This window comes from Onychostruthus taczanowskii, unplaced genomic scaffold, assembly GCF_017590055.1.
Source record: "Onychostruthus taczanowskii isolate IOZ18803 unplaced genomic scaffold, ASM1759005v1 scaffold113, whole genome shotgun sequence".
NCBI lineage: Eukaryota > Metazoa > Chordata > Aves > Passeriformes > Passeridae > Onychostruthus > Onychostruthus taczanowskii.
The window spans coordinates 1724912-1744869 of NW_024497963.1; the positions used below are offsets into that span (position 1 = coordinate 1724912).

Here is a 19958-nt window from a genome sequence, read left to right on the forward strand (position 1 = left end):
TTTTTTTTTTTTTTTTTCTTTCCTTAGAATAACCAAGGGGGGCATAAAAATGGATGGCAAATTTTGTAACTACACCCAAAACACCCAGCTCCTTCATTGGGATTCAATCAAGCACACTCAGGAAAAGTTTGACTGCACAGACCATCACAAGAAAATATGTTTCATGAAGAGTGGTAGGTTTAGAGATTAAGCACAATTTATTTCTTGTACCACTGCAAAGCAGGATAGCCTGCTCTGGTGTGCAGCCAGAGAAAGTGACTCCTGAACTTAAAGTAAGGGCATATGCAGAGGGAGAATGTAAATGCAAAGCAATCCAGTGACAAACAGTACACAGCATGTTTTTAATCCAAAAGCTGGATTAAAGTGAAAATAGGGAAGGATATGAATTATCATAATCAATACATTGACATAGAGGTTCTGCAAGAACATCCCTGTGACAGAGCAGGGATGTCTCTGTGACCTGCACAGACTGTATTAACTGTGCTTTACTGGAGGCAGACTTCATCAAATATGGAATTATCCTTGGATCTGAATCTGACTTTCTCAGTCTGCAATGCTCTACCTTAACACCAGGTCCTTTTGAGGACCTTGAATATTATTCTCCATGCTTGTGGTTTAGTTTTGCTGCATTTTATTTCCCTTTTCTTAAGTGTGGAAAGCAACAGTCAATTTGTTTCTCCTTGTTCCATCCCATACACTTGAGGATGCTCAATACCTTCCATTTCAAAATCCCAAATCATGCAGAACAGTCCATGACATGATTTGGAGAGGTGCTGCTTTTGATCTGTCTTTCTTATTTCACTGTAAAAATCCACTAAAATAAATTACTGAAATTAATGAAAAGCCACAGAGCAAAACAAAAGAACCATCAAGTTTTGCATTCTTAAAATCCTTCCTCTTAACCACAGCCAGCAAACTGCCCAATCTTAAAATTTAAAAAAACCCAAAAAAACCCAAAAAACCCAACAAAACTAACCATGTCTATACATAAAGGAAAGGTTTAAAATTATCAGGTCTCATGCTTTTTATGCAGAAACCAACACCATAAGAACAGACTGCCTTTAGGAGCAACACAAATTCTCTTCCGCTGCTCTGTTACACTTAGGATTTCTTTTATCCGCTCCAGTTTTTTTAAAGTGCCTTCATCTCACAGTCACAGAGTCAGAAGGGTCACTTCTGCTCATTCCTCACAATACACATGTACAGCAGTACAAGGTAAAAATAACAATAAGAGAAAAAAGAACAATAGAGGGAGGTGATCATAGGACACCATTGCTAATTCACACAGCCCATCTGAAACACGGCTTCCGTTCATTCCAGCTACTTGTCTCATCTTTTAAACACTCTGTATCCCAATGTTCTGCTGCCTGCAAATTACAATACAAACAAACACAGGAGTTTCAACTGCTTCATCATTATCAATCAAAAATTATTTCAGGAAATATGCAGAAGCTGTGACTCAGCTTGGACATCGATGGCTGTTCCATTTCTTAGTCACTGAATGAGCCTAACACATGACTCATCTCAGCTGACACATTTTCAATTGGATCACTGATATCCCAGACCTTCAAAAGAATTATTCATCTGGCTTAGTGCTAACAGCAGCATATCCTCCATCTCCTCCATTTCTAGTACCACACTATGAAGTGTATACATACAACTTAAGGGGTCTAAACATGTGATTCAATTAGTTTTATCCACAGGGAATTCAGAGACCACACAGAACTTGTTGTTCTACTGGTGTATACTATTTATCAAGCATGTGCATATCCTTCTTAAAATAAATCTTATTTTCCTCCATCAATTTGTTGAGTCAAAATAATAATCATCTCTAGTGGTGGTCAACTACAAGACTGATGCAACAGAATACGTGTTTTGTAAGAAGTATTGGTGACTGGAACAACCCATCTAGTGTGTGTTCAGCACTGCCCACATCAACATGTGCATGCTGCCCTGCGCAAAGCCAACCCCTTTCTCACTCGATCTCCCAAGTCCATCATCATCCTAATCAATCCTCTGCATTTACAGGCTTGGGTCAAGAGGATCAGCAAATTGATTTTGCCTTGCCTGGAAGCACACTTGGGTGACCTGGTGACATTTCAGCCCTGTGGCCATTTCCAGTCAGGAATGACAAGCAGATGCTCTCCAGCCTGCAGGCTCCTCCACAGGAAGGGAAGCTCCCAAAACACAGGGGGCATTGTGCAACCTGGCAGTCACCTGTGGAGCAGCTGAGCAGGTCTGCTGATGTCAAACAGCACGCCTGCAACTCACACAGCCCTACAGACACTGCAGCCCTGGAGGGCAGCTGCAGCTGTGGCTGCACAATTCTATTTTACAGCCAAGCGTTCTTGTGCAGGTAGCTTGCTATTTGTGATACATACACAGCTACTGCTTTCATGAAAGTGGAATTCATACAGGTACTGGAAAATGTAAATCCGTGATGCATTTAGAGAACTATATCCATGTGCTAATAACATTTTTAGTTTTGCATGTTAAATTTTGTTAACCCAATGGCTGGGAAAAAAAACCACTTGGGAAACAAGAAACATTACTTCTATTCATTTAGCATAGAATTTCTTGAATTTTCCATTGTGGCTAGTAGAGAGAAAAGAAACCCCAACACCAAATGTGAATGCAAAAAATCCCAGCCCATTATTTACTAGTACTCATGCAGATGAATGGATATCACTATTTTTCATAGGCAACACCTTGGTAGGGGGAATACTCACAATGGTCACAAACTTTATGAGCCCCATTAAGAACAGAATGGAAAGTACAGCATCTGAACAGGTCAAGACACTCAGCTGCATTAACCTACCAGGATATTCCGAACCTGAAACAGATCCACTGATATGTGATTCAAAACAAGCTCACTCCCCCATACCAGTAACATTTTTAACACAAGTTCCTTCTAAAGTAAACAACTTAGCCTTCACCTGGAATTTATATTCCAGAAGCACCATGTTTTCATATAGCAGAAAAGGACAACAGAAGATAAATCCTAGGCAAAATTAATTCAGTCTTTGGTAAATATCAAGTTGTGTAGTAAGAGTCTAATGTGGCTTCTGCCACTCAAAAAGAATTAATCCTATTTTCATGAAGGAACGTGCACTATGAACCAGCAATCTAGGAAGAAGAGCCTGCTCTGCTTGTCTGTGAATAAAAAAAAAATAAAGAAAAAAAGGAAAGGAAAGGAAAGGAAAGGAAAGGAAAGGAAAGGAAAGGAAAGGAAACGAAAGGAAAGGAAAAAAGAAAAAAGAAAAAAAGCCATCTAAGAAAACTCATTGCAGGATGCTGCCCGACCGTGGACACTTGTCACCTGGACACAGGGACTAACACTGGGAAATTATCCCAAGCTCTGGCCACTCTGCCACAGCAGCTCCGATGAAAAAGGATGCTGACTTAAGTAAGTGATTCCCAGGAGAAAAACAACAGCCAGCGTGTCAGAAGGCAAAGAGACAGGTGCTGAGCAACACGCACAACCTGGCATCCACATTTCTCACAGAAACCCAAACCCCGAACGCACTTGGCCAGGCTTTCCCTAGCTGGCAGCGTGAAGTACCACGGTCAATCTCCTTCCCTTAGCACCCGTGCCGAGCGCACACGACCCCGCTGCCCGCCCTGGACCGGGGAGCCCGGAGCTCAGCGCTGAGCCGGGGAAGGGACGGGGCGGCGGCGGCCGGGAGCGGGGCTCCGGCGGGGAAGCCACAGGTGAGGGAAGTCGGTGCCAGAGCCGGGGCTGCGGGGCTCGTAGGGCGCGCTCGGAGCGCAGCGATGCCCGGCCGCAGGGCACCGCGGGACCCCGCACCCCGCCCGGCCCCGCGGGCTCCGCACCCGCCCGCGCCCCGGGGCAAGGAGAGGGCGAGGGCCGATACTGGACCAGGCTTTGACGCGGATCTTCAGCTCGCCCTCCTGCGGCTCCGGCATGGCTTTCTTGGACACGCGGAGCTTGTTGAGCCCCCCGAAGGCGGACAGCACCACGGCTCGCATCTCCTTGGCGTCCCCGGCGCGCAGGCTGCCGCCCGCGCCGCCCTCGGCCGCCTCCCTGCCGCCCTCCTTGTCGATCATCTGCTCCGTCTCCTCGGCTCGCTGCGCTCCCTCCTTGGCCATGGCGGGGCTGCGGCGGCTCCCGCGGTGCCGCCGTGCGAGGCCGGTGCCGCCGTGTGGAATGGCCGCGGAGCCCACTGCACCGGCTCCGCAGCGCCCTCCGCCCCGCGCCGCCCCCGCGGCGCCCCGCGACAGCAGCAGCCCCCGGCAGGAATCGCAGAACCGGGCCGGCTGAAAGGACCGCTAAGATCACACAGTTCACCCTTGTGACCCATCTCCACCTGGTCACCCAGACCATGGCGCTGAGAGCCACGTCCAGTCCTTAAACACCTCCAGGGATGGGGACTCCACTACCTCCCCGGTCAGTCCATTCCAATGTCTAATCATCCTAATGTGAAGAAATTCTTCCCAATGTCCAGCCTCAACTTCCCCTCGTGCAGCTTTAGTAAGTCCTGTCACTCGTTACCTGGGAGAAAAGCTCGGTCCCCAGATCCCCACCTGGCTCCACCCTCCGTCCAGGTAGTTGAAGAGAGGCATAAGATCACTCCTGACTGAGTCTCTTCTTCTCCAGGCTGAACAGCCCTACTGTCACCTTAGGCCAGCTCAGAGCCTGAAGCCTGCTGAGCTGAGTCTGAGGCCAGGCTGTCTGGAGCAGCCACCCTCTGTGCCCCAGAGCTCATGGCATTGTGGATTAAATCTCCACTCAAGATGCCCGGGTCTTGATCCTCACTGGGGAGCCCAGTGTGCAGAGTCACACCTTCCCTGTTCTGTGTCCTGAAGTTTTTCTCGGGCCCAGCTCAGTGAGCACTCTTGGTGTCACAAGAACCATGTGGGCGGGCAGCCGCCTCACGAGTGGAACACACCTTTGCAGCACGAAACACAAGCTTGAGACTGCTGTAGAGCACTTTTAAGCCTTTTTACAACAGATCTTTACCTGGTGATCAGTGCTGGTCTTCACTGGTTCCTGTGGGAAGCTAAATCCTTTAATATGAGCACAGGGTGTCCTGCAGGGCACCCACCCAGCAGAGCTCCCTGGGACTGTCCTGGTTTGCGTCCCTAAAGAGGCTTGGACACCAGCCACTTAGCTCTGTGTTAATGAGGGTCAGTGCCTGCAGCCTCCCCTGGGGCAGCTGAGTGTGGATTTGGGGGGATCACTAGTTGTGGTGGAGTGTCTGTTGAGTTCAGTATTGGATCCCTGTACCAATTTGTGGATGGCCCCACGGTTTGAGTAAATCAGCCTAAAATGATGCATGTATTTATGGAGTTCCAAAATTCATTGCAGCATGCTGTGTGCATGGTGAGTGGTCCTGCAGACCTCCCTGTGGGTACAGTTCTTCCATCAAACCACCCCCACCTGCAGCAACTGAGTCTTTAAGAAGTTTCAGGACCCCTCTGTCATCTGATGGGGATTATGACCACCCTCTCTTTAGGCTGTGGAGTTGTAGTGGTCTGAGTTCATCAATACTCCTTAATTTCACAATGTGCATTTATTTCATCTTGGGTCATGTATTCAGTGTTCAAGTATTTGAAGGAACAAAAAATGTTGGAAATATCTTAGCTATAACAGGTAATGGGATAAAAGCATTTTCATTAACAATAAAGTGAGATAGTGCAGGAATGGAGAGAATTTTCATATTCTTTTGAAAGTTTGTTGTTTTTTTTTTTCTCTGTAGTCTGTGAAAACTTTTAGATAACATATTTTTAAAAGGCCATTTCTGAGAATTTGTCATCTTAGCCTGCCATAAATGAAGCAGTAAATAAATACATGTTAGGAGCAAAGGAGAAATAGTACTAGCCTCAGGGAAGCTTCACTAGGTCCATTACCTCAAGAAGTTTAAGCAGATTTTATCAAAAGTGAAGTCTGATGCCTCAGACACCACTTAAGTTGTCCTGAAGATATGTTTTGACAAAGACTCAGAACAAGCCCATTAACACCATCAAGAATTTTATGTGTGACATATTAAAGCGATGCCATTCACTTCCTTCCAAGTATCAGTATGTCAAAAGATCCAACTGTTTTAAAGATCAGGAACCTTTTTTCCTCCGTGGTAACAGCATTAATATCCCCTCCCTGCTCCCTGCACTTGGCTAATTCAGTGCTGTAATGGGGAATACAAGGTTCTCTCACTTTAGATTTGGCCATTTGAATGCATGACCAGGCGGGCAGCAGCTGAATAAAGAATAACATGCACTTGTCTCCCAATGATTCACTCCGCTGGCATCTTGTTACAGCTCTAACTCAAATGAATGGTAAAGCAGAGAGTGACTGGGGCAAGTAAAGCAGGTAACATATTGCAACAAAGTGACATCCAGAATGATGAAGAGAGTAGGGGACAGCTCACTCGCATCACTCCAGCAGTCCGCAAGAGCCAAAGAAGTGAATCTGCGCCTTCAAACTGCATTTGTTTTGCAATGGTTCTCCATTATAATAATAATAAGCCTCCCCATACTGATTTAAAGCTACCTCTATTACCCCTTGGTCCTGAACCAAAAGTAATTTATCCAAAATACCTTAACTGTATTGTCTGCAAGTCAAAATGTCGAAGGATGGCCATTTTGTAGAAACATGATGTGTGCTAGAACCAGTAATTGCACAGGTCAGTTGTGGCAACCGAAGTAATGAATAGCAGATATTTTTGCATAATCATGATTCCATTAGTTTGATTTAATTCCTGAGCACTTCTTTAAGAATATTTGATGGTGTAGTACAGAAGCATACACTGATGTAAAAGCAGGATTTATTCTGACAGTTGACTGTAAATTCAACCACCCTAGAAAGAGTCTGCAGGATGGCCATTCATATCACTTAAGCCTTCAGTAAAAGCATTCCAATGGTGGCTTTCCACTGACTTCAGCAGCTGGTAGATTGGACTTGCAAAAGTAAAAACACAGAACTTGATTTGATAAATATAGACAAGCAGTGACAATATTAATGAACATGCTGTGAGAACCTGAGCAGAAGGGAATTAAGAGTTTTTTCGTCACCTTCTGTACCTGCTGGTCAAGTTGGGGATGTCTCTTTGAGAAAGCGATGCTTAAAATGCAGTGCAGAAAGGGAGGGAAATGGAGCAGTGTACTTGTGGATAAATGCTGGCAGGCAGTCAACATTTCCTCCCGATTCAGATCTTTTACATACAGAACATAAAGTTCCTTTGTTCAGCAAATGAACCTATAGATGACTACATCAGATTGTTTTGAGGGTTCAGGCCTGAATTTCATGGTGTGGAGCAGTCATTCAGGATAAATATGACTGTAGTATTGCCATACTTCTGGAAGAAGTTAGAAGAAGAATTTGAAGTTGCTACTGGAAACACAGACCCAGTGGAAAGTCAATCAAAAACTGAAGTAGATGAGTTAAATGCAAGGTTTGATGCTGTGTGGAGATGAAACCAAATGAAAGCAAACTAAAGCAAACCAAACAACTCTTGGACCATTGTGCAAAAGAAATGTCCTCCACTAGATACTCCTGACATACTTGAGACCACTTAATTTTGGAAGAACAATGAGGTTTGTGTTCAAGAAGGACTTGATGTCTTTGTATCAGTTTCCATCCTTAACAAGAACAAGAAGACCTGAATAAGGGCTAACCACTTTGCTCAAAGGAAGTAACACATAAATGGCAAAAACAGATCCTCAGTTAGAATGCAATTTTTATCTCTGTAATTTTCTCTGGAGCATAAATCATATTTTGTCTTTAGAATAAAGTATTATAAACATTTTTGTTAGGTTAAATTATTTATTTTTCTAGTAGTTATAAATTAAATTAGAAAATCATAGTGATGTATGTTCTCGCTGCTTTAATGCATTATCAAGGCAGTTTTTAATACATTGAGTTCCAAAACATTGCATTTTTTACAATCTGTTGTCACTGAATTCTGCCTAGTGCCGAAAAGAAATCTGAAAGAAATGATGTTTTGTAAACATCTTCAGAGCACCTATTTAAACTGTTGTGATGCCCTATAGTCCACAACATCTCTTATCAATAGGAAAATTGGTTTAGTGTCTTTTCCCACCTGTAACCCTGTGTAGACTATATTAACAAAGATATTTCCAAAGGAATCTTGAAGAGTACAAGATGCTAGATTTATTTGTTTGGGCTTTTTTAAAATGAGAGACCTCCATTTCCTAAGGTTGATTTACATTAAGATAATTGTATTATTTTATTTTATCTTAGCCAGGGGCTTTCTCTTGCTGGTGAAGCTCTGTATGAATCATAGCAGCAATGAAGCAATTCTCTGATCATAGGCACTAAAAAGAACTGTACAGTTCCCTTCTGCAGATGCAGTTTAGAGCTCCTTGGCATCATCAGAAGTAATGAAAATATGTTGCATTTTAAACCAAAGAGGAAAAGAAATGAAAGCACTCACAGAGGATTTGGCAAAGCCAATACATGATTTATCCTGTTGGCTGCTCAGTTATTGCAGCCCTTTGCTACTTTACCATTTGTCTTGTTCAGAGATTGTGCTCAGATAATTCAGCAATGAGTACAACAGAAATTAAATAAACCATAGCTGATCACAAAATAATACAACTTGGGAAAATTTAAATAGATTGTGAAGTATTTACATCATGGTGATGACAGTTATCACACAGAGACCAAAAAAAGCCCTTTTAACAAAACTTCATTTATATTCTTGTTCCTCATGCCCTACTATCCATTTATTTGGCTGATGTAGTATAATGTAAAAATACTGTTCAATATCTTGTAGTTTATACATTCCAACAATTCTGTTGTGTTTTCTAAAAGCTCTGCATATTTTTGATTTTGAAAGAATATACATTATTTTGGTAGTAACATTGAAGTTCTGTGTTTTCTTTTGGTACTCAGCTGAGGAAATATAGAAAAAAAAAGTCAGAAAAAATTGCGGAGGTGGATAGTAGATTGCAAGGAGCAAAGTTACAGGAGATGAGTACATTACTACTGCCACTGCTTAAGAGCATCTGTCATAAAAAGCAGACTGCCTACACTTCCTAGGTCCATAATTTCTACTCTCCATGGCTTGTTTCCTGCATTGTAAAGCTGACTTTAGCCACTTTTACCTAATATGAATAACAACTAGTAATACACACTTACAGTTCTCTTGTATTACTGCACCAGCAGTAGGTACCTTTAGAATTTTTTAGGGTATTGCAATGCCACCCTGAATTTAAACAGGTTCAAGATATTATTTGTAGCTTATTCTTTTAGGTAATTTGTAGCAAAAGCAAAAAATGATTGCACGTGTTGAATCTCCCTTTATAAGTACTATGGTCAGTAACTGGGCTGACGTGTATGGGATGCACACCATGATTTATGTACTTCATTCTGCTTCATTCTGTGTCACTCCAGGCTTTGAGAAAGAGTAATCCCACTTGGCATTTTGACTCAATTTGGTCTCAGTAATTATGGATCCAGAGTAACTTGTTAGAAGCTTGTGAAAAAATGTCTCTGAAGTTTACAGCAGAGATGAAGTGTATAGAAGAATGAGAATTCAATGAATAATTCAATGAATACTAAGAATAAGTTTGAAAAGCATATGCAGTTATCCTACTGGCTATGTCCCATTGTTATCCACTGTTGCAGTACAGTGCACAAGATCACCAGGAACACTGTGAATGTCGGCTTCAGATTATTAATACATTTTATTTTTGATCAAAATCACTTTCTACAAACTACCAAGCTGTTTTGCCTTTTTGAGGCTCCTGTTTTTTTTGTGTTCAGTATCAACATGTATAATACAGGTGGCTCCTGAATCTGCTCAAGGAAACCAAAGAGAGCTTTCAGGTTTTGTAAGCTGAGGTCTGTTTTGTCTGTTCCTGAAGATGCAGTCCAAGAGCAGTGACAGAAAGTGGCTGCTCTTGGAGCAAGAATGCTTCTGTCTTGAATTTAGACCTGAAGGCATTGTACCATTTTAAAGCTCTTGCAAGAGCTCTGACACTGCACAGAATTTCCATAGGCATTACAACACAAAGAACTCTCTTTCCCCCCCACAAGCTCTTGATGCAGCTTTTTGTACCATCCTGGTTACGCCTTCTGTGATGGGCCTTTTGCAGAAAGGACAAGGATACTCTTTAGCATAACTGTGTTTTCTATGGAGTGTTTTATCATGGTCTATTAATATTTTCTTTTCCTCAGTTCCATAGCTACTTACTACTTTCCAACTCATTGATTTTAATAAACCAACTGAGCATGCTGCTGTATTCTCTTCTACTCTCCCTGTATTTTTTCTACTCTCCCTATGGAGGAAAAAAAAAATACCCATAAAACCAAATATAAACACCAGCTTATTAGGAGATTGGTTTCCTCTGAGCACTCTTAAGATGCTAATGGAACTGTTCATTACATAGCTTCTAGATTGCATCTCACTTGGGCTGGTAAAAACAGGGATTTTCACTGAATAAATGCATTTGAGTTTGCAGGCGAGGTTCAGAACCTGTATTCTGTTTTACTGCAATGGAGTTATTTTTCTTCACAGAGGCTGATGTGATGCCATGTTTTGGATTTACAACCTTAACGGTGCTGATAACACACCAGTGTTTTTGTTATTGCTGAGCAGTGTTTACGCAGTGCCAAGGCCTTTTCTGCTTCTCCCACCACCCCAGCAGCAAGGAGGTGCACAGGGAGCTGGGAGAGAACAGAGCTGGATCCCACCAGATGGAAGGTGAATCCTATTCCACATGGCATCTTGCTGAGCAAGCACTGCTGGGGGAAAGAAGGAAGAAAGGGGGACATTTGGAGTTATGGCTGAGGCCCTACTTTCCTGGAAATGGCCCAACATCTGCTTGCCTAGGAAGCAGAGAATAAATGAATTATTTTGCTTTGCTTGCACATAAAGCTTTGCCTCACTTACTAATCTGTCTTTCTCTGAACCCACGAGTTTTGTCAGTGTTGTCCTTCCGACTCTCTGCCCCACCCCACTGCAGAGGAGCGATGAGAAAGTTTATCTGCCTGTTAGAGTTAACCCACAGCAAAACCAAAACCACATCTCTCTTTTTATACTGATTTTAATAAGTAAACTCATAAATTAGGAAATGGGCCTGAAAAATCTTCATGCCATGTTCACCTAGAGAAGTAGTTCCTTATTTTATAGTTAAGCATACTAGTGAAGTTCTTTGGGTGAGCTTATACTATTGATAATGGCACAGTATGAAATATTTATAATAACACTAGGATAAGTGTTGCAGTTTTATGACTTTGGGAAGGCTGGGAGAATTAGGATTATTCAGTCTGGAGAAGAGAAGCTTCAGGGCTACCCAAGTGGATCTTTCCAGTACCTGAAGGAGCTCCAACAAAGATGGAGAGAGGCTGTTTGCGAGAGCCTGGAGTGACAAGACAAGGGGGAATGGCTTCAAACTGACAGAGAGTAGATTTATAATTCATATTAGGAATAAATCCTTTACTGTGCGAGGCCCTGGCACAGGTTGCCCAGAGAAGCGGTGGCTGCCCCACCCTGGAAGGTTCCAAGGTCAGGTTGGACGGGGCTTGGAGTGCCCTGGGATAGTGGAAGATGTCTCTGCCCATGGCAGGGGGTTGGAATGAGGTAACCTTCAAAGCCCCTTCCAACCCAAACCATTCTACGATTCTGTGATTCTATGTTTCTGTGTACTTATTCCATCTGTAGCTGTAGTTGACCGTACTGGAAGATAATGGAAAAAAAGGCGTTGTAGTCTGGAATGGGACCATTTGCTGACAGCAGTGTAACTACACAAGAGGACTGACTGTGCCATTCTGTTTCTTCTCTCACCCCAGTGTGGGCTCGCTGCCCACTGCACGCTGCCAATTCACACACCAAGGCACAAAGCGAAGTATTTCTATTTTCTGCTCTAGTTTGTGCAAAGCAGGGAGCTGGGGGGTAAGCCACAAGAGGATGGCTCTCTGACCATCAAAACTTCACACCATTTTAGTAAACAAAGGAATCAGCATTCACTGGCTAAAAGATACCTGGTTCTCTTATTTACTGGTATTCTGCCTTTGATTGGTTAAATGATTCTTTGGCTTCCCATGCTAATTATTCCCATGCTCAGTCTTTCTCTTTTCAGACAGTGGGATTCTAGGGTTTGTTGTATTGTGTTTGTTATGTTATATGCTGATTTGGTTTGTTCCTTACACCCCTTACAGTTGTAATGGTTCTGCCCTGGTTCTCTCTCTCCTTTATCGCCCCGTCCATCACCTCTCTCCTCCCTGTTACCCCTAGCAACCATTGTATCCATTCCCTCAGTCCCTCCCTGGTTCCCTGTCTGTCACTCGGTGCTCCAGCCCTTCTGTCTAGAATCTTCCATCCTGGGCATCGAGTGATTGGATCAGGGGCCAGGGCTCCTCCCCTGCTCTTCCCCCATTGGTTTTCCCTACATGCCTGTTATCCTCCCACCACTCCCACCTTTGCCGTGATTCGCTGGAGACCACCTGTCCTCTCTGTATCCGCCCCACTTTAAAAACCCAGGTCGGAGCCCAGTTGGCTTGTCTCCAGCTGGTAGCTCCCCGGGATGTTAAAGCCAGACTGCACTACCTCTGGAGTCCGTCTCTTCATTTGCCTCGTGTGGGTTAGCAGCCCTCTTTCTCTCTCTCAGCCGCGGATCCTCGTCCCTCAAGGCGAAAGCCTTAGGCGCTCCCCTGACCGAGCCCCGGATCGGGAGAGTGCCCCTGTGCTGCTGGCGGTGCTGGCCGCAGCTAGCCGGGACGCACCTTAAGGTCAGCCGCCGCCGCTGCAAGGGTTGGTGGCTGTGAGGTAGTGGTTGCGATATTCCCCTGGCTGAATTGCCTTGTACCCAGTTGGAGATGATTTTAGCGTGGTTGCTGAGTTGACTTTGTTAGTTTTCTCCTTATCTTGGGAGTTCTGCAAAGTGTCCTTGTGGCCTGTAAATTCTGCATTCTCTGTGCCTGCTATCAGAATCACATCCTTCTTCCCAAGCTTTGCTAACCTCCCCCAGCTCTGAGATCATTGAAGCCTGTCAAGCCCTAGACTTAACAAAGCAATTCTACCAAAAAGTAATTTATGTTTCTAACACCTGGACATAATTTAGGTACTTTGAAGAAGAATTAGAATAATTTTGGATGTGCTTTTCAACATTAATCAGATAAATGTTAGATAAAGGTGATTTCTGGAGACAAAATTAATGTAAAAGCTGCATAGCAAACCTTCCAGGCTGCAACCAAGAAAAATGATTCTTCAGTGCTCCAGTCATTTGAGAAATCAGATCTGGTCAAATAAACTCCAGGGTTTGTCAGTGTGTTTGGAAATTCTGAGGGGAAAAGGTCAGGAGATGAGAGCCCGTAGAGCATTCTCTGACTTCTTTCATTGTGGCAAACACATCTGGTTGTATAGGGGCAGCATTCTTATTCTTCTCCCTCTAGAAATTGCGCAGATGGATTAGAATATTGCTAAGTTGTGAACTATCATGAACAAGTGATCAGTGAAGGTGTTTAAAGATGAGTGGCAGAACTTGGCCACATAAGACTTTGAAGTCCCAGTTAAGGGGTGAAATGAGGACCGCTTACTGCCACAACGTCCTGGCACTGCCTGGTGTGTTTCAAGAGTTTCTGTCTTTTTGAGACACTAGTAGAGGGCTTTAAAGTCCTCATGAAATGATCTTTCTCTGTGGGAGTTTAGATGACACCTGCTATCTCCCTGTATGACATAACACACTTGGGTACCAATGTAAACTATCATTTGCTTGATCTTTTTTATCCGGTGTAAGAAAACCTGCAAGAAAACTTAGGCACTCTGGATAAATCTTTTTTCTTTCAGGGCAAAATGGAAGGGCCACAACTACTTCCTGAGCATGTATTTTGATTTCCCGTTACTTTGAGGTAATTATAAAGTCTAGCTATATCTAAAGTCTAGCTGGTCAGTTTATCAGATGATTTAAATTAAAAGTTGGAAACCATTTTAGGCAAGAGTTTAGAATTCAGCAGGAGTGTCTTTGTAAAATCACAGTACAGCTGCTAGCATTTGCCTTAGTCTTTGAAGAAATAATTCAAAATGCAGTTTACAGCCAAAAATAAAAGTTAGGAAGAAGTAACATGAGATGTGGAGTCAGGACAAAGGAAACTGAGGTTTCTAGGGGCATTGGTATTTTGCACTACAAAAAGAGATTTTTTTTTTTCCCCACATAAGAAAAAGATATAGAAACCTTCTGGCTTCATATTTTAATAATGAGCTAAGCAATGTCCTTTCATGGCAGGTAATGAGCCAGCATCTCTCTTTAAACATGGAGATGCTGACTAGTATCTGGAATCTCAGCTGGAGAAGGGGGATTGTGTTACTAAATCAGATCCAAATACCAACACTATCTTGGTTGAGCTGCAGCATCAGAATTATTTCTGCTGAATGTCACTCAAGTTTCCCCAGAGACCTTGAAATCAGTGGGATTGTCAAGCATGTGTAGACCAAAAAGGAATTTCTGCACTAAGAGGTTGGGTCTCTAATCACCTTGAAGTCATCCCCATAAGAGGAGGATGGAAGAGGCTTATACTACTTTCAAATCTTTAATTCAAGCATTTAATTTCTTCAGTTTAGAAAAGTTAAATTTACTGTTGGGTTAATCAAGTTAAAAGAGAAGCTTAATTATAAGCTAGAAAAAGCTGAACAGTGCTCTAGAAAGTCAACATTGCGGGTTATTTCTTTTATTTTAACAAGGTGGTGGTGGCAGGGGTGTTGAACCTTCTCTATTTTGAGAGAGAAGCGTGGGTAGGAACATGAAGAAAGGAATACAAAAGGCAGTGCCCTACAAACATACCTAAAGAAAAGAATCTGCTATCAGTTCATGGGAAGCAAGCACATCAAAAAAGAAATCCATGTGAAGCTGTTCAAAAAGGTTTGTGAGCTACTTTTGAAAGTGTGTGCCCTATCCAAATAAAACATTCCTTTAGGACAGGCAAGAAGTCTTTTAAGTGTTCAGTGGTCTGAGGTACTGTGGGCGAAAAGCATCAGGGCCACAGAACACACTTCCTGCAGTCATGCTCCAGCTTCAGGGCTTTGGAGACTGAGGCCTGCAGGAGACTTCAAAAGCTCTACAGAAACCACTGAACAGCACAACCATCAGACAGCTCCCTGGATGAGCAGGCAGATGTGAACCAGGGCACCTCAGCCCTCCTCAGATAAATACAGAGCCAAGTCTTGTTGTGTTTTAGAGGGAGCTGCCAAGAATTCTATCAAAGATTCTCATGGGCAGGTACAGTGATCACATCCCCTGCTGCTGGCAAGCAACATCAGAAAGGGAACAACTGAAGTTAAAAGGGAGGAGGTAACCTTAAATCATTAAAACAAGAGAAAATTGAGGCCTTTAATTGGGAAACTGTGGCACAGACACATTAGTGTCCAAACCAGTGACAGCATATGACCCTGGGTGAGGAGCCAATTTACTTGTGGTTTGTCTCAACCCTAGTTGTCAGAGGCACATGGGGAAGGGGTTATACGTGTGCCACGTCCACGAGCACTGAGGAGAAGATGGAGGAAAGCCTTGTCTCTGGGGACACTTGGCCTGGCAGCCAGTTCATGTGCCACATGGGACAGGCTGTCAGCAGGGGAACCCCAAAGGCACTGTACCCCAGGGACACTCTGCAATCCATGGCAGAAGGTCTCTGCTGATGGACTGCACTGGGACATTGGACTGGGCCAGTGGTCTCCTGTCAGCAGGCAGGCTTTGGGAGGAGAGAGGGGCATAAAAATAACTGCAACACAACCCGTGGTGTTTTTTCAAACCTGGCTTTTTGAGTGGGGTGCAACTTTGGAGACTGTGCTTTTTGCTTTTGGGGGGGCTTTGAGACTTGCATTTTGAGTCGGGGGTCTTTTTTATATCTTGTTTCTTCTTTGACTCCAGCCTGCTGAGGCCCTCACTGGATCTTGCTCACCCTCACATATGTCCCATCTCCCTGCATCCCTGACTGATGCCCTGCCTGCTTCATCTCTGTGTCCCTGAGCCACCTGTGTCCCTGAGCCACCTGTGTCCAGCCCTCCCCGCCTCCAAACCAGGCCTCTGTCTCTCCCCCCCACCACCCAGTTCCTTTCCCATTTTTCTTCCTCTTGCTCTGTCTCTTCTAGCCATCTTTAGCAGAGTAACTATTTTTTTATTTTGGGTTTTTTTTGTTACCTATAAATGTTTGTCTCAGTTGACTTAATTTCTTAATTTCGTTCCTGACCATCTAATTCTAGAAGAGCTGCTCGCAGTTTCCCTCAGTGTAAGGCAACACCTCCCTCATGCAATACTGTAGTGCAAGAGCAGGTTCCTGCCAGGCTCTGATTGTTCTGCTAAAACACCTCAGCCAGGAGCTGGGAACAGAGAGATTCCTCCATGAAGAAAAAGCAATTTTGAGAGGGTTAGTCCAGTCTAGTGGCAGTGTAACCCTATCCTGGACACGAGTGCAAGGAGCTCACACTGCGCTCTGCCCCCAGGGAAGGCTCCTGCAGAGTTTTCTGAGCTGGAAGTCTCTGCCTCTCTCTGCAGCAGACAATGCCATCGTGCGGCAGTTCCTGCTTCCTGGGCTGACCCATCCAGGCTAAAAACTGCTGCTTCTATCCCAGAGATAATAAGCAAACTCCTGTCCTGCTGAAGTGTTTCCATAGCATGAGGACACCCCTTAGCAGGATGCAGGCAGGCCCTATACAGATCTTTCTCCAATTTCCAACTGCAGGATTTAAAGGAAAAGCCATTTTTGGGAAAGGGTTAAACCAAGCCCCTGGGAAGCTCATGACCTGCGGTCTCTTTGGGACTTTTGAGACCCTTTGGGACTCAGCAGAGGCTGAGGGGTTCCAGTGGCAGCAGCTTGAGGTGGGATGTGTGACCAAGACTATGTGTCACAGCAGCAGATGTCCTGGCTCCTCAATCCCGTAGCAGTTTTTAGTTCTCCAGAGTATGCATGACCACATCTCATGTAAAATTAAGATTAAATACACTGCGGACAAGCAGCTGGAGCTGCCAAGGGGTGCGAAGAGGATTTGTCTTTTTCTGTAGAGAAACCCAAGTGCTTACTTCTCTGGCCCATGTAGTAAAGAGTCACCTTTTCCCATTCCCTCAGTGGCTATTTCTTCTTAATATAATAAATAAGCACGTGCAGACTGGGAAGGTCATGGTGTTCCAGCACCAACACTGAACCAACCAGAACAAAACTCAAATAATCTAAACACCACAGAGAACCAATACCTTTCATTCTTTAACCTAACAACCTTTTGGCTTCAGCAAAATGTCACAATTGTCTTTCACAATCCATCCTTTCCATTATCCTTTCATTGCTGAAGCCCTTGATTTAATGACCCTGTCTGGTCAGCACAAACTGGCTCCTTTTGTGAAGTAGTTATAAATAAGATTAATCAGTCTTTTATTAGGTCGGTGTTAAATTCAGTCATTTAAAAGTTCCTGATTTGTCAATTCACGTTGCTGTCCACAGTTCTCCTCCAAGTCAAGTAAAGGAGGATGCAGATACACTTGTGTGCAGTGCCTCCATCAGCAGTTCCATCCGTGCTTGCTCGGATGATGCAAACCTCAGACTGTCACTGCAGCATCAAAGATTACCTTCCTCGGTATCCACGCCTGCTTCCTGAGCTCTGTGCACTAGAACAGCACACTGCAGGGATGTAGAGGTGAAGCACAGGATCCATGACACTCCGTCCAGCAATTTCCAGAGTCTTAAAAAACAATTTCCTATTCCTCTTTTGTCAAGGTCTGGCTTGCCTTATATTCCCACTGCTCAACACCCGAGGGATTGCAGCCCACAGGGGAGCAAAAGGCTCTCTGGTGGCAAATACAAATTACAGAGGCAAATACAGTCCATTTCTGCCCTTGACTGTTCACTATTAAATCATCTTTTGAAGATTAACTTTTAAGGGTCACTTCCTTGTACCACTGTCCAAGTTTGGGGAGCAGCTTCCACTGGCCCTTTGACTTGAGAGGCGTGAGGCCACTCTTTTTCTGCAGTCCTGGTAACTGTTTCAGTTGTTAAAAGTACCTGAAAGGGACCTTCCCATGCTGCTGTTAAGGTATAATTGTTCCAAGATTTTATGAGAACCCAATCTCCTGGTTTTACCTGGTGTATGTGAAAGTCTAGAGGTGTTGTTTGGGGTAACAACTCTTTTCTTCTAAGATCCATGAGAGAGAGTGCAATTGCCTGAAATAATTTCTGAGATATAAGCCATTAGTTTCAGCCACTGGCAACCCCTCCTCCCTTCCCAGATAAGGTAACCCAAATAACATTTCATAGGGAGAAACTCCTCTGCCCTTTCTTGGAGCAGTTCTGATCCCTAATAATGCTGATCTGGTTTCAATCATTAATTTGGTAATATGGTTCTTAAGGATAGCATTCATTCTCTCCACACATCCAGAGCTTTGAGGGTGCCACAGGGTATGAAATTTGCAATGTTTAATACAACACATCTAGAATATAAAATTTTTGAAGTAAAGTGTGTTCCTTTATCTGAGTCTATTCTTTCAATTATCCCATATGGGAGTGGTTTGTTCTAATAGCATCTTAGCCACTTTGGAGCCAGTTGCAGTTGAGGTAGGAAAGGCTTCTACCCAGTGGGGTGATTGTTATAAGTAAAAATAAAAATTGACCCAATCATAATAAAAATAAAACCAAAAAAATTTATTCACGACCGTATTACAGTCCCGACAGCCACCAATAAAAAAATGACAGTGCAGAGCCTGGGATACAGGCTGGGTGGACACAGATCCGGCCTCTATCGCACCGAACCCCCTTCTTCCACCCTTGCTGCTCTGCAGGGACAGTTCTTACTCTCTTTTTCTTGCCCGTGGCAGAGTCCCTTTGTCTTCTTTCAAAGTTCATCATATTCATGTTGGTTTCTTTCTTCACTCAAAGCTGCACAAAACCTCGTCCGGGAAGAGACAAATGTTCCTCCTCCGGTTCCCGGAATCCTGTATTCAGGTGGAAGGTGTTGATGGCCCTGGTTATCTCAGATGGGTGTCCTCATGGGCCATCATCACTGGGCATCCTCGGGTACATGCCCCCCTGAACTACCATCTCCTGTGCAGCCGAGTTTCCTTCGTATGTTAATGCCGAGTTCCACCCTTGCCAGCCAGCCAAGCTGTCATGCTAGGATTAAACCCTGGTCCCCCCTTTAATAGCATGCTTGATACATATATCTATGATCCATTGGCACGAATTTCTATCATATCCCTAACAGTGATCAACTGTTACAAGAAGGTATTTCCATCTCTGTATTCTGGGGAACTCAGTGTAATCTATTTGCATATTTTGAAAGGGTCTAAGGGCTAGGGCTCTTCCCTCACTAGGGTGTTTTCTCATCACTTTCTTATTTTTATCTTTTGACAAATTGAGCATTGTTCAGTCTCTATTTGGTTCCTGTATAGACTCCCTCACAGCAATAAGTGCTTCAGAACTGATCACACAGTGCTTGAGCTCTCCAGTGTATTCCTTGGTGTAGCTTAATTAAAATTTCTCTAGCAATTACTTTATTCATTATCTGCCTCCCTTCCCTGCCCAGCTGCAACCAGAACTACAGCAAAGGGGAAGTGCCTGCAGCCGAGGGAGGGCTGTGGTTGGGTACCTGGTTCTGTTTGTTGTTGCTGCCACTGTTGTTTCTGTTTGCCTTGTTATACATACTAGTAAAGGACGGCTACTCCTCTCCCATATCTTTGCCCGAAAGCCCCATTAATTTCAGTTATAGTGATTTGGAGGGAAGCGGGCCCCATTCTCCATTCCAGAGAGGTCCCGCAGACACCTGTCTTTCCAACCAAGACAAGCTGACAATTAACGATTTATTGCCAATTGTTTAATTAACAATTAACTAACAGATAGTTAGTTAACTTAGGTAACTAAAAGATAAGCTAGAGGTGTTCACTGGAGCTTGGAAGGGTAGCTGCAGAGGTCTCTGGTGAAGGGTGGGAGACCATCAGCAGCAGAAGGCACGATGTTGCTGGCTCCTGCCAGATGCTCCAGCTGACACCAATGCTGTCAC

At 43.9% G+C, this 19958-nt stretch overlaps 1 protein-coding gene across 1 annotated transcript in view; it reads right to left on the reverse strand.

The window, feature by feature from the left end:
* The window catches only part of VAT1L (vesicle amine transport 1 like), a 52767-nt gene extending 48567 nt beyond the window's left edge, over window positions 1–4200 (reverse strand). Inside the window, exon 1 of the mRNA XM_041426336.1 lies at window positions 3881–4200. Within this exon, the coding sequence (XP_041282270.1) occupies window positions 3881–4110 (230 nt within the window). The 5' untranslated portion in view covers window positions 4111–4200. The remainder of the gene's footprint in view (window positions 1–3880) is intronic.
* Window positions 4201–19958: the final 15758 nt, after the last annotated feature.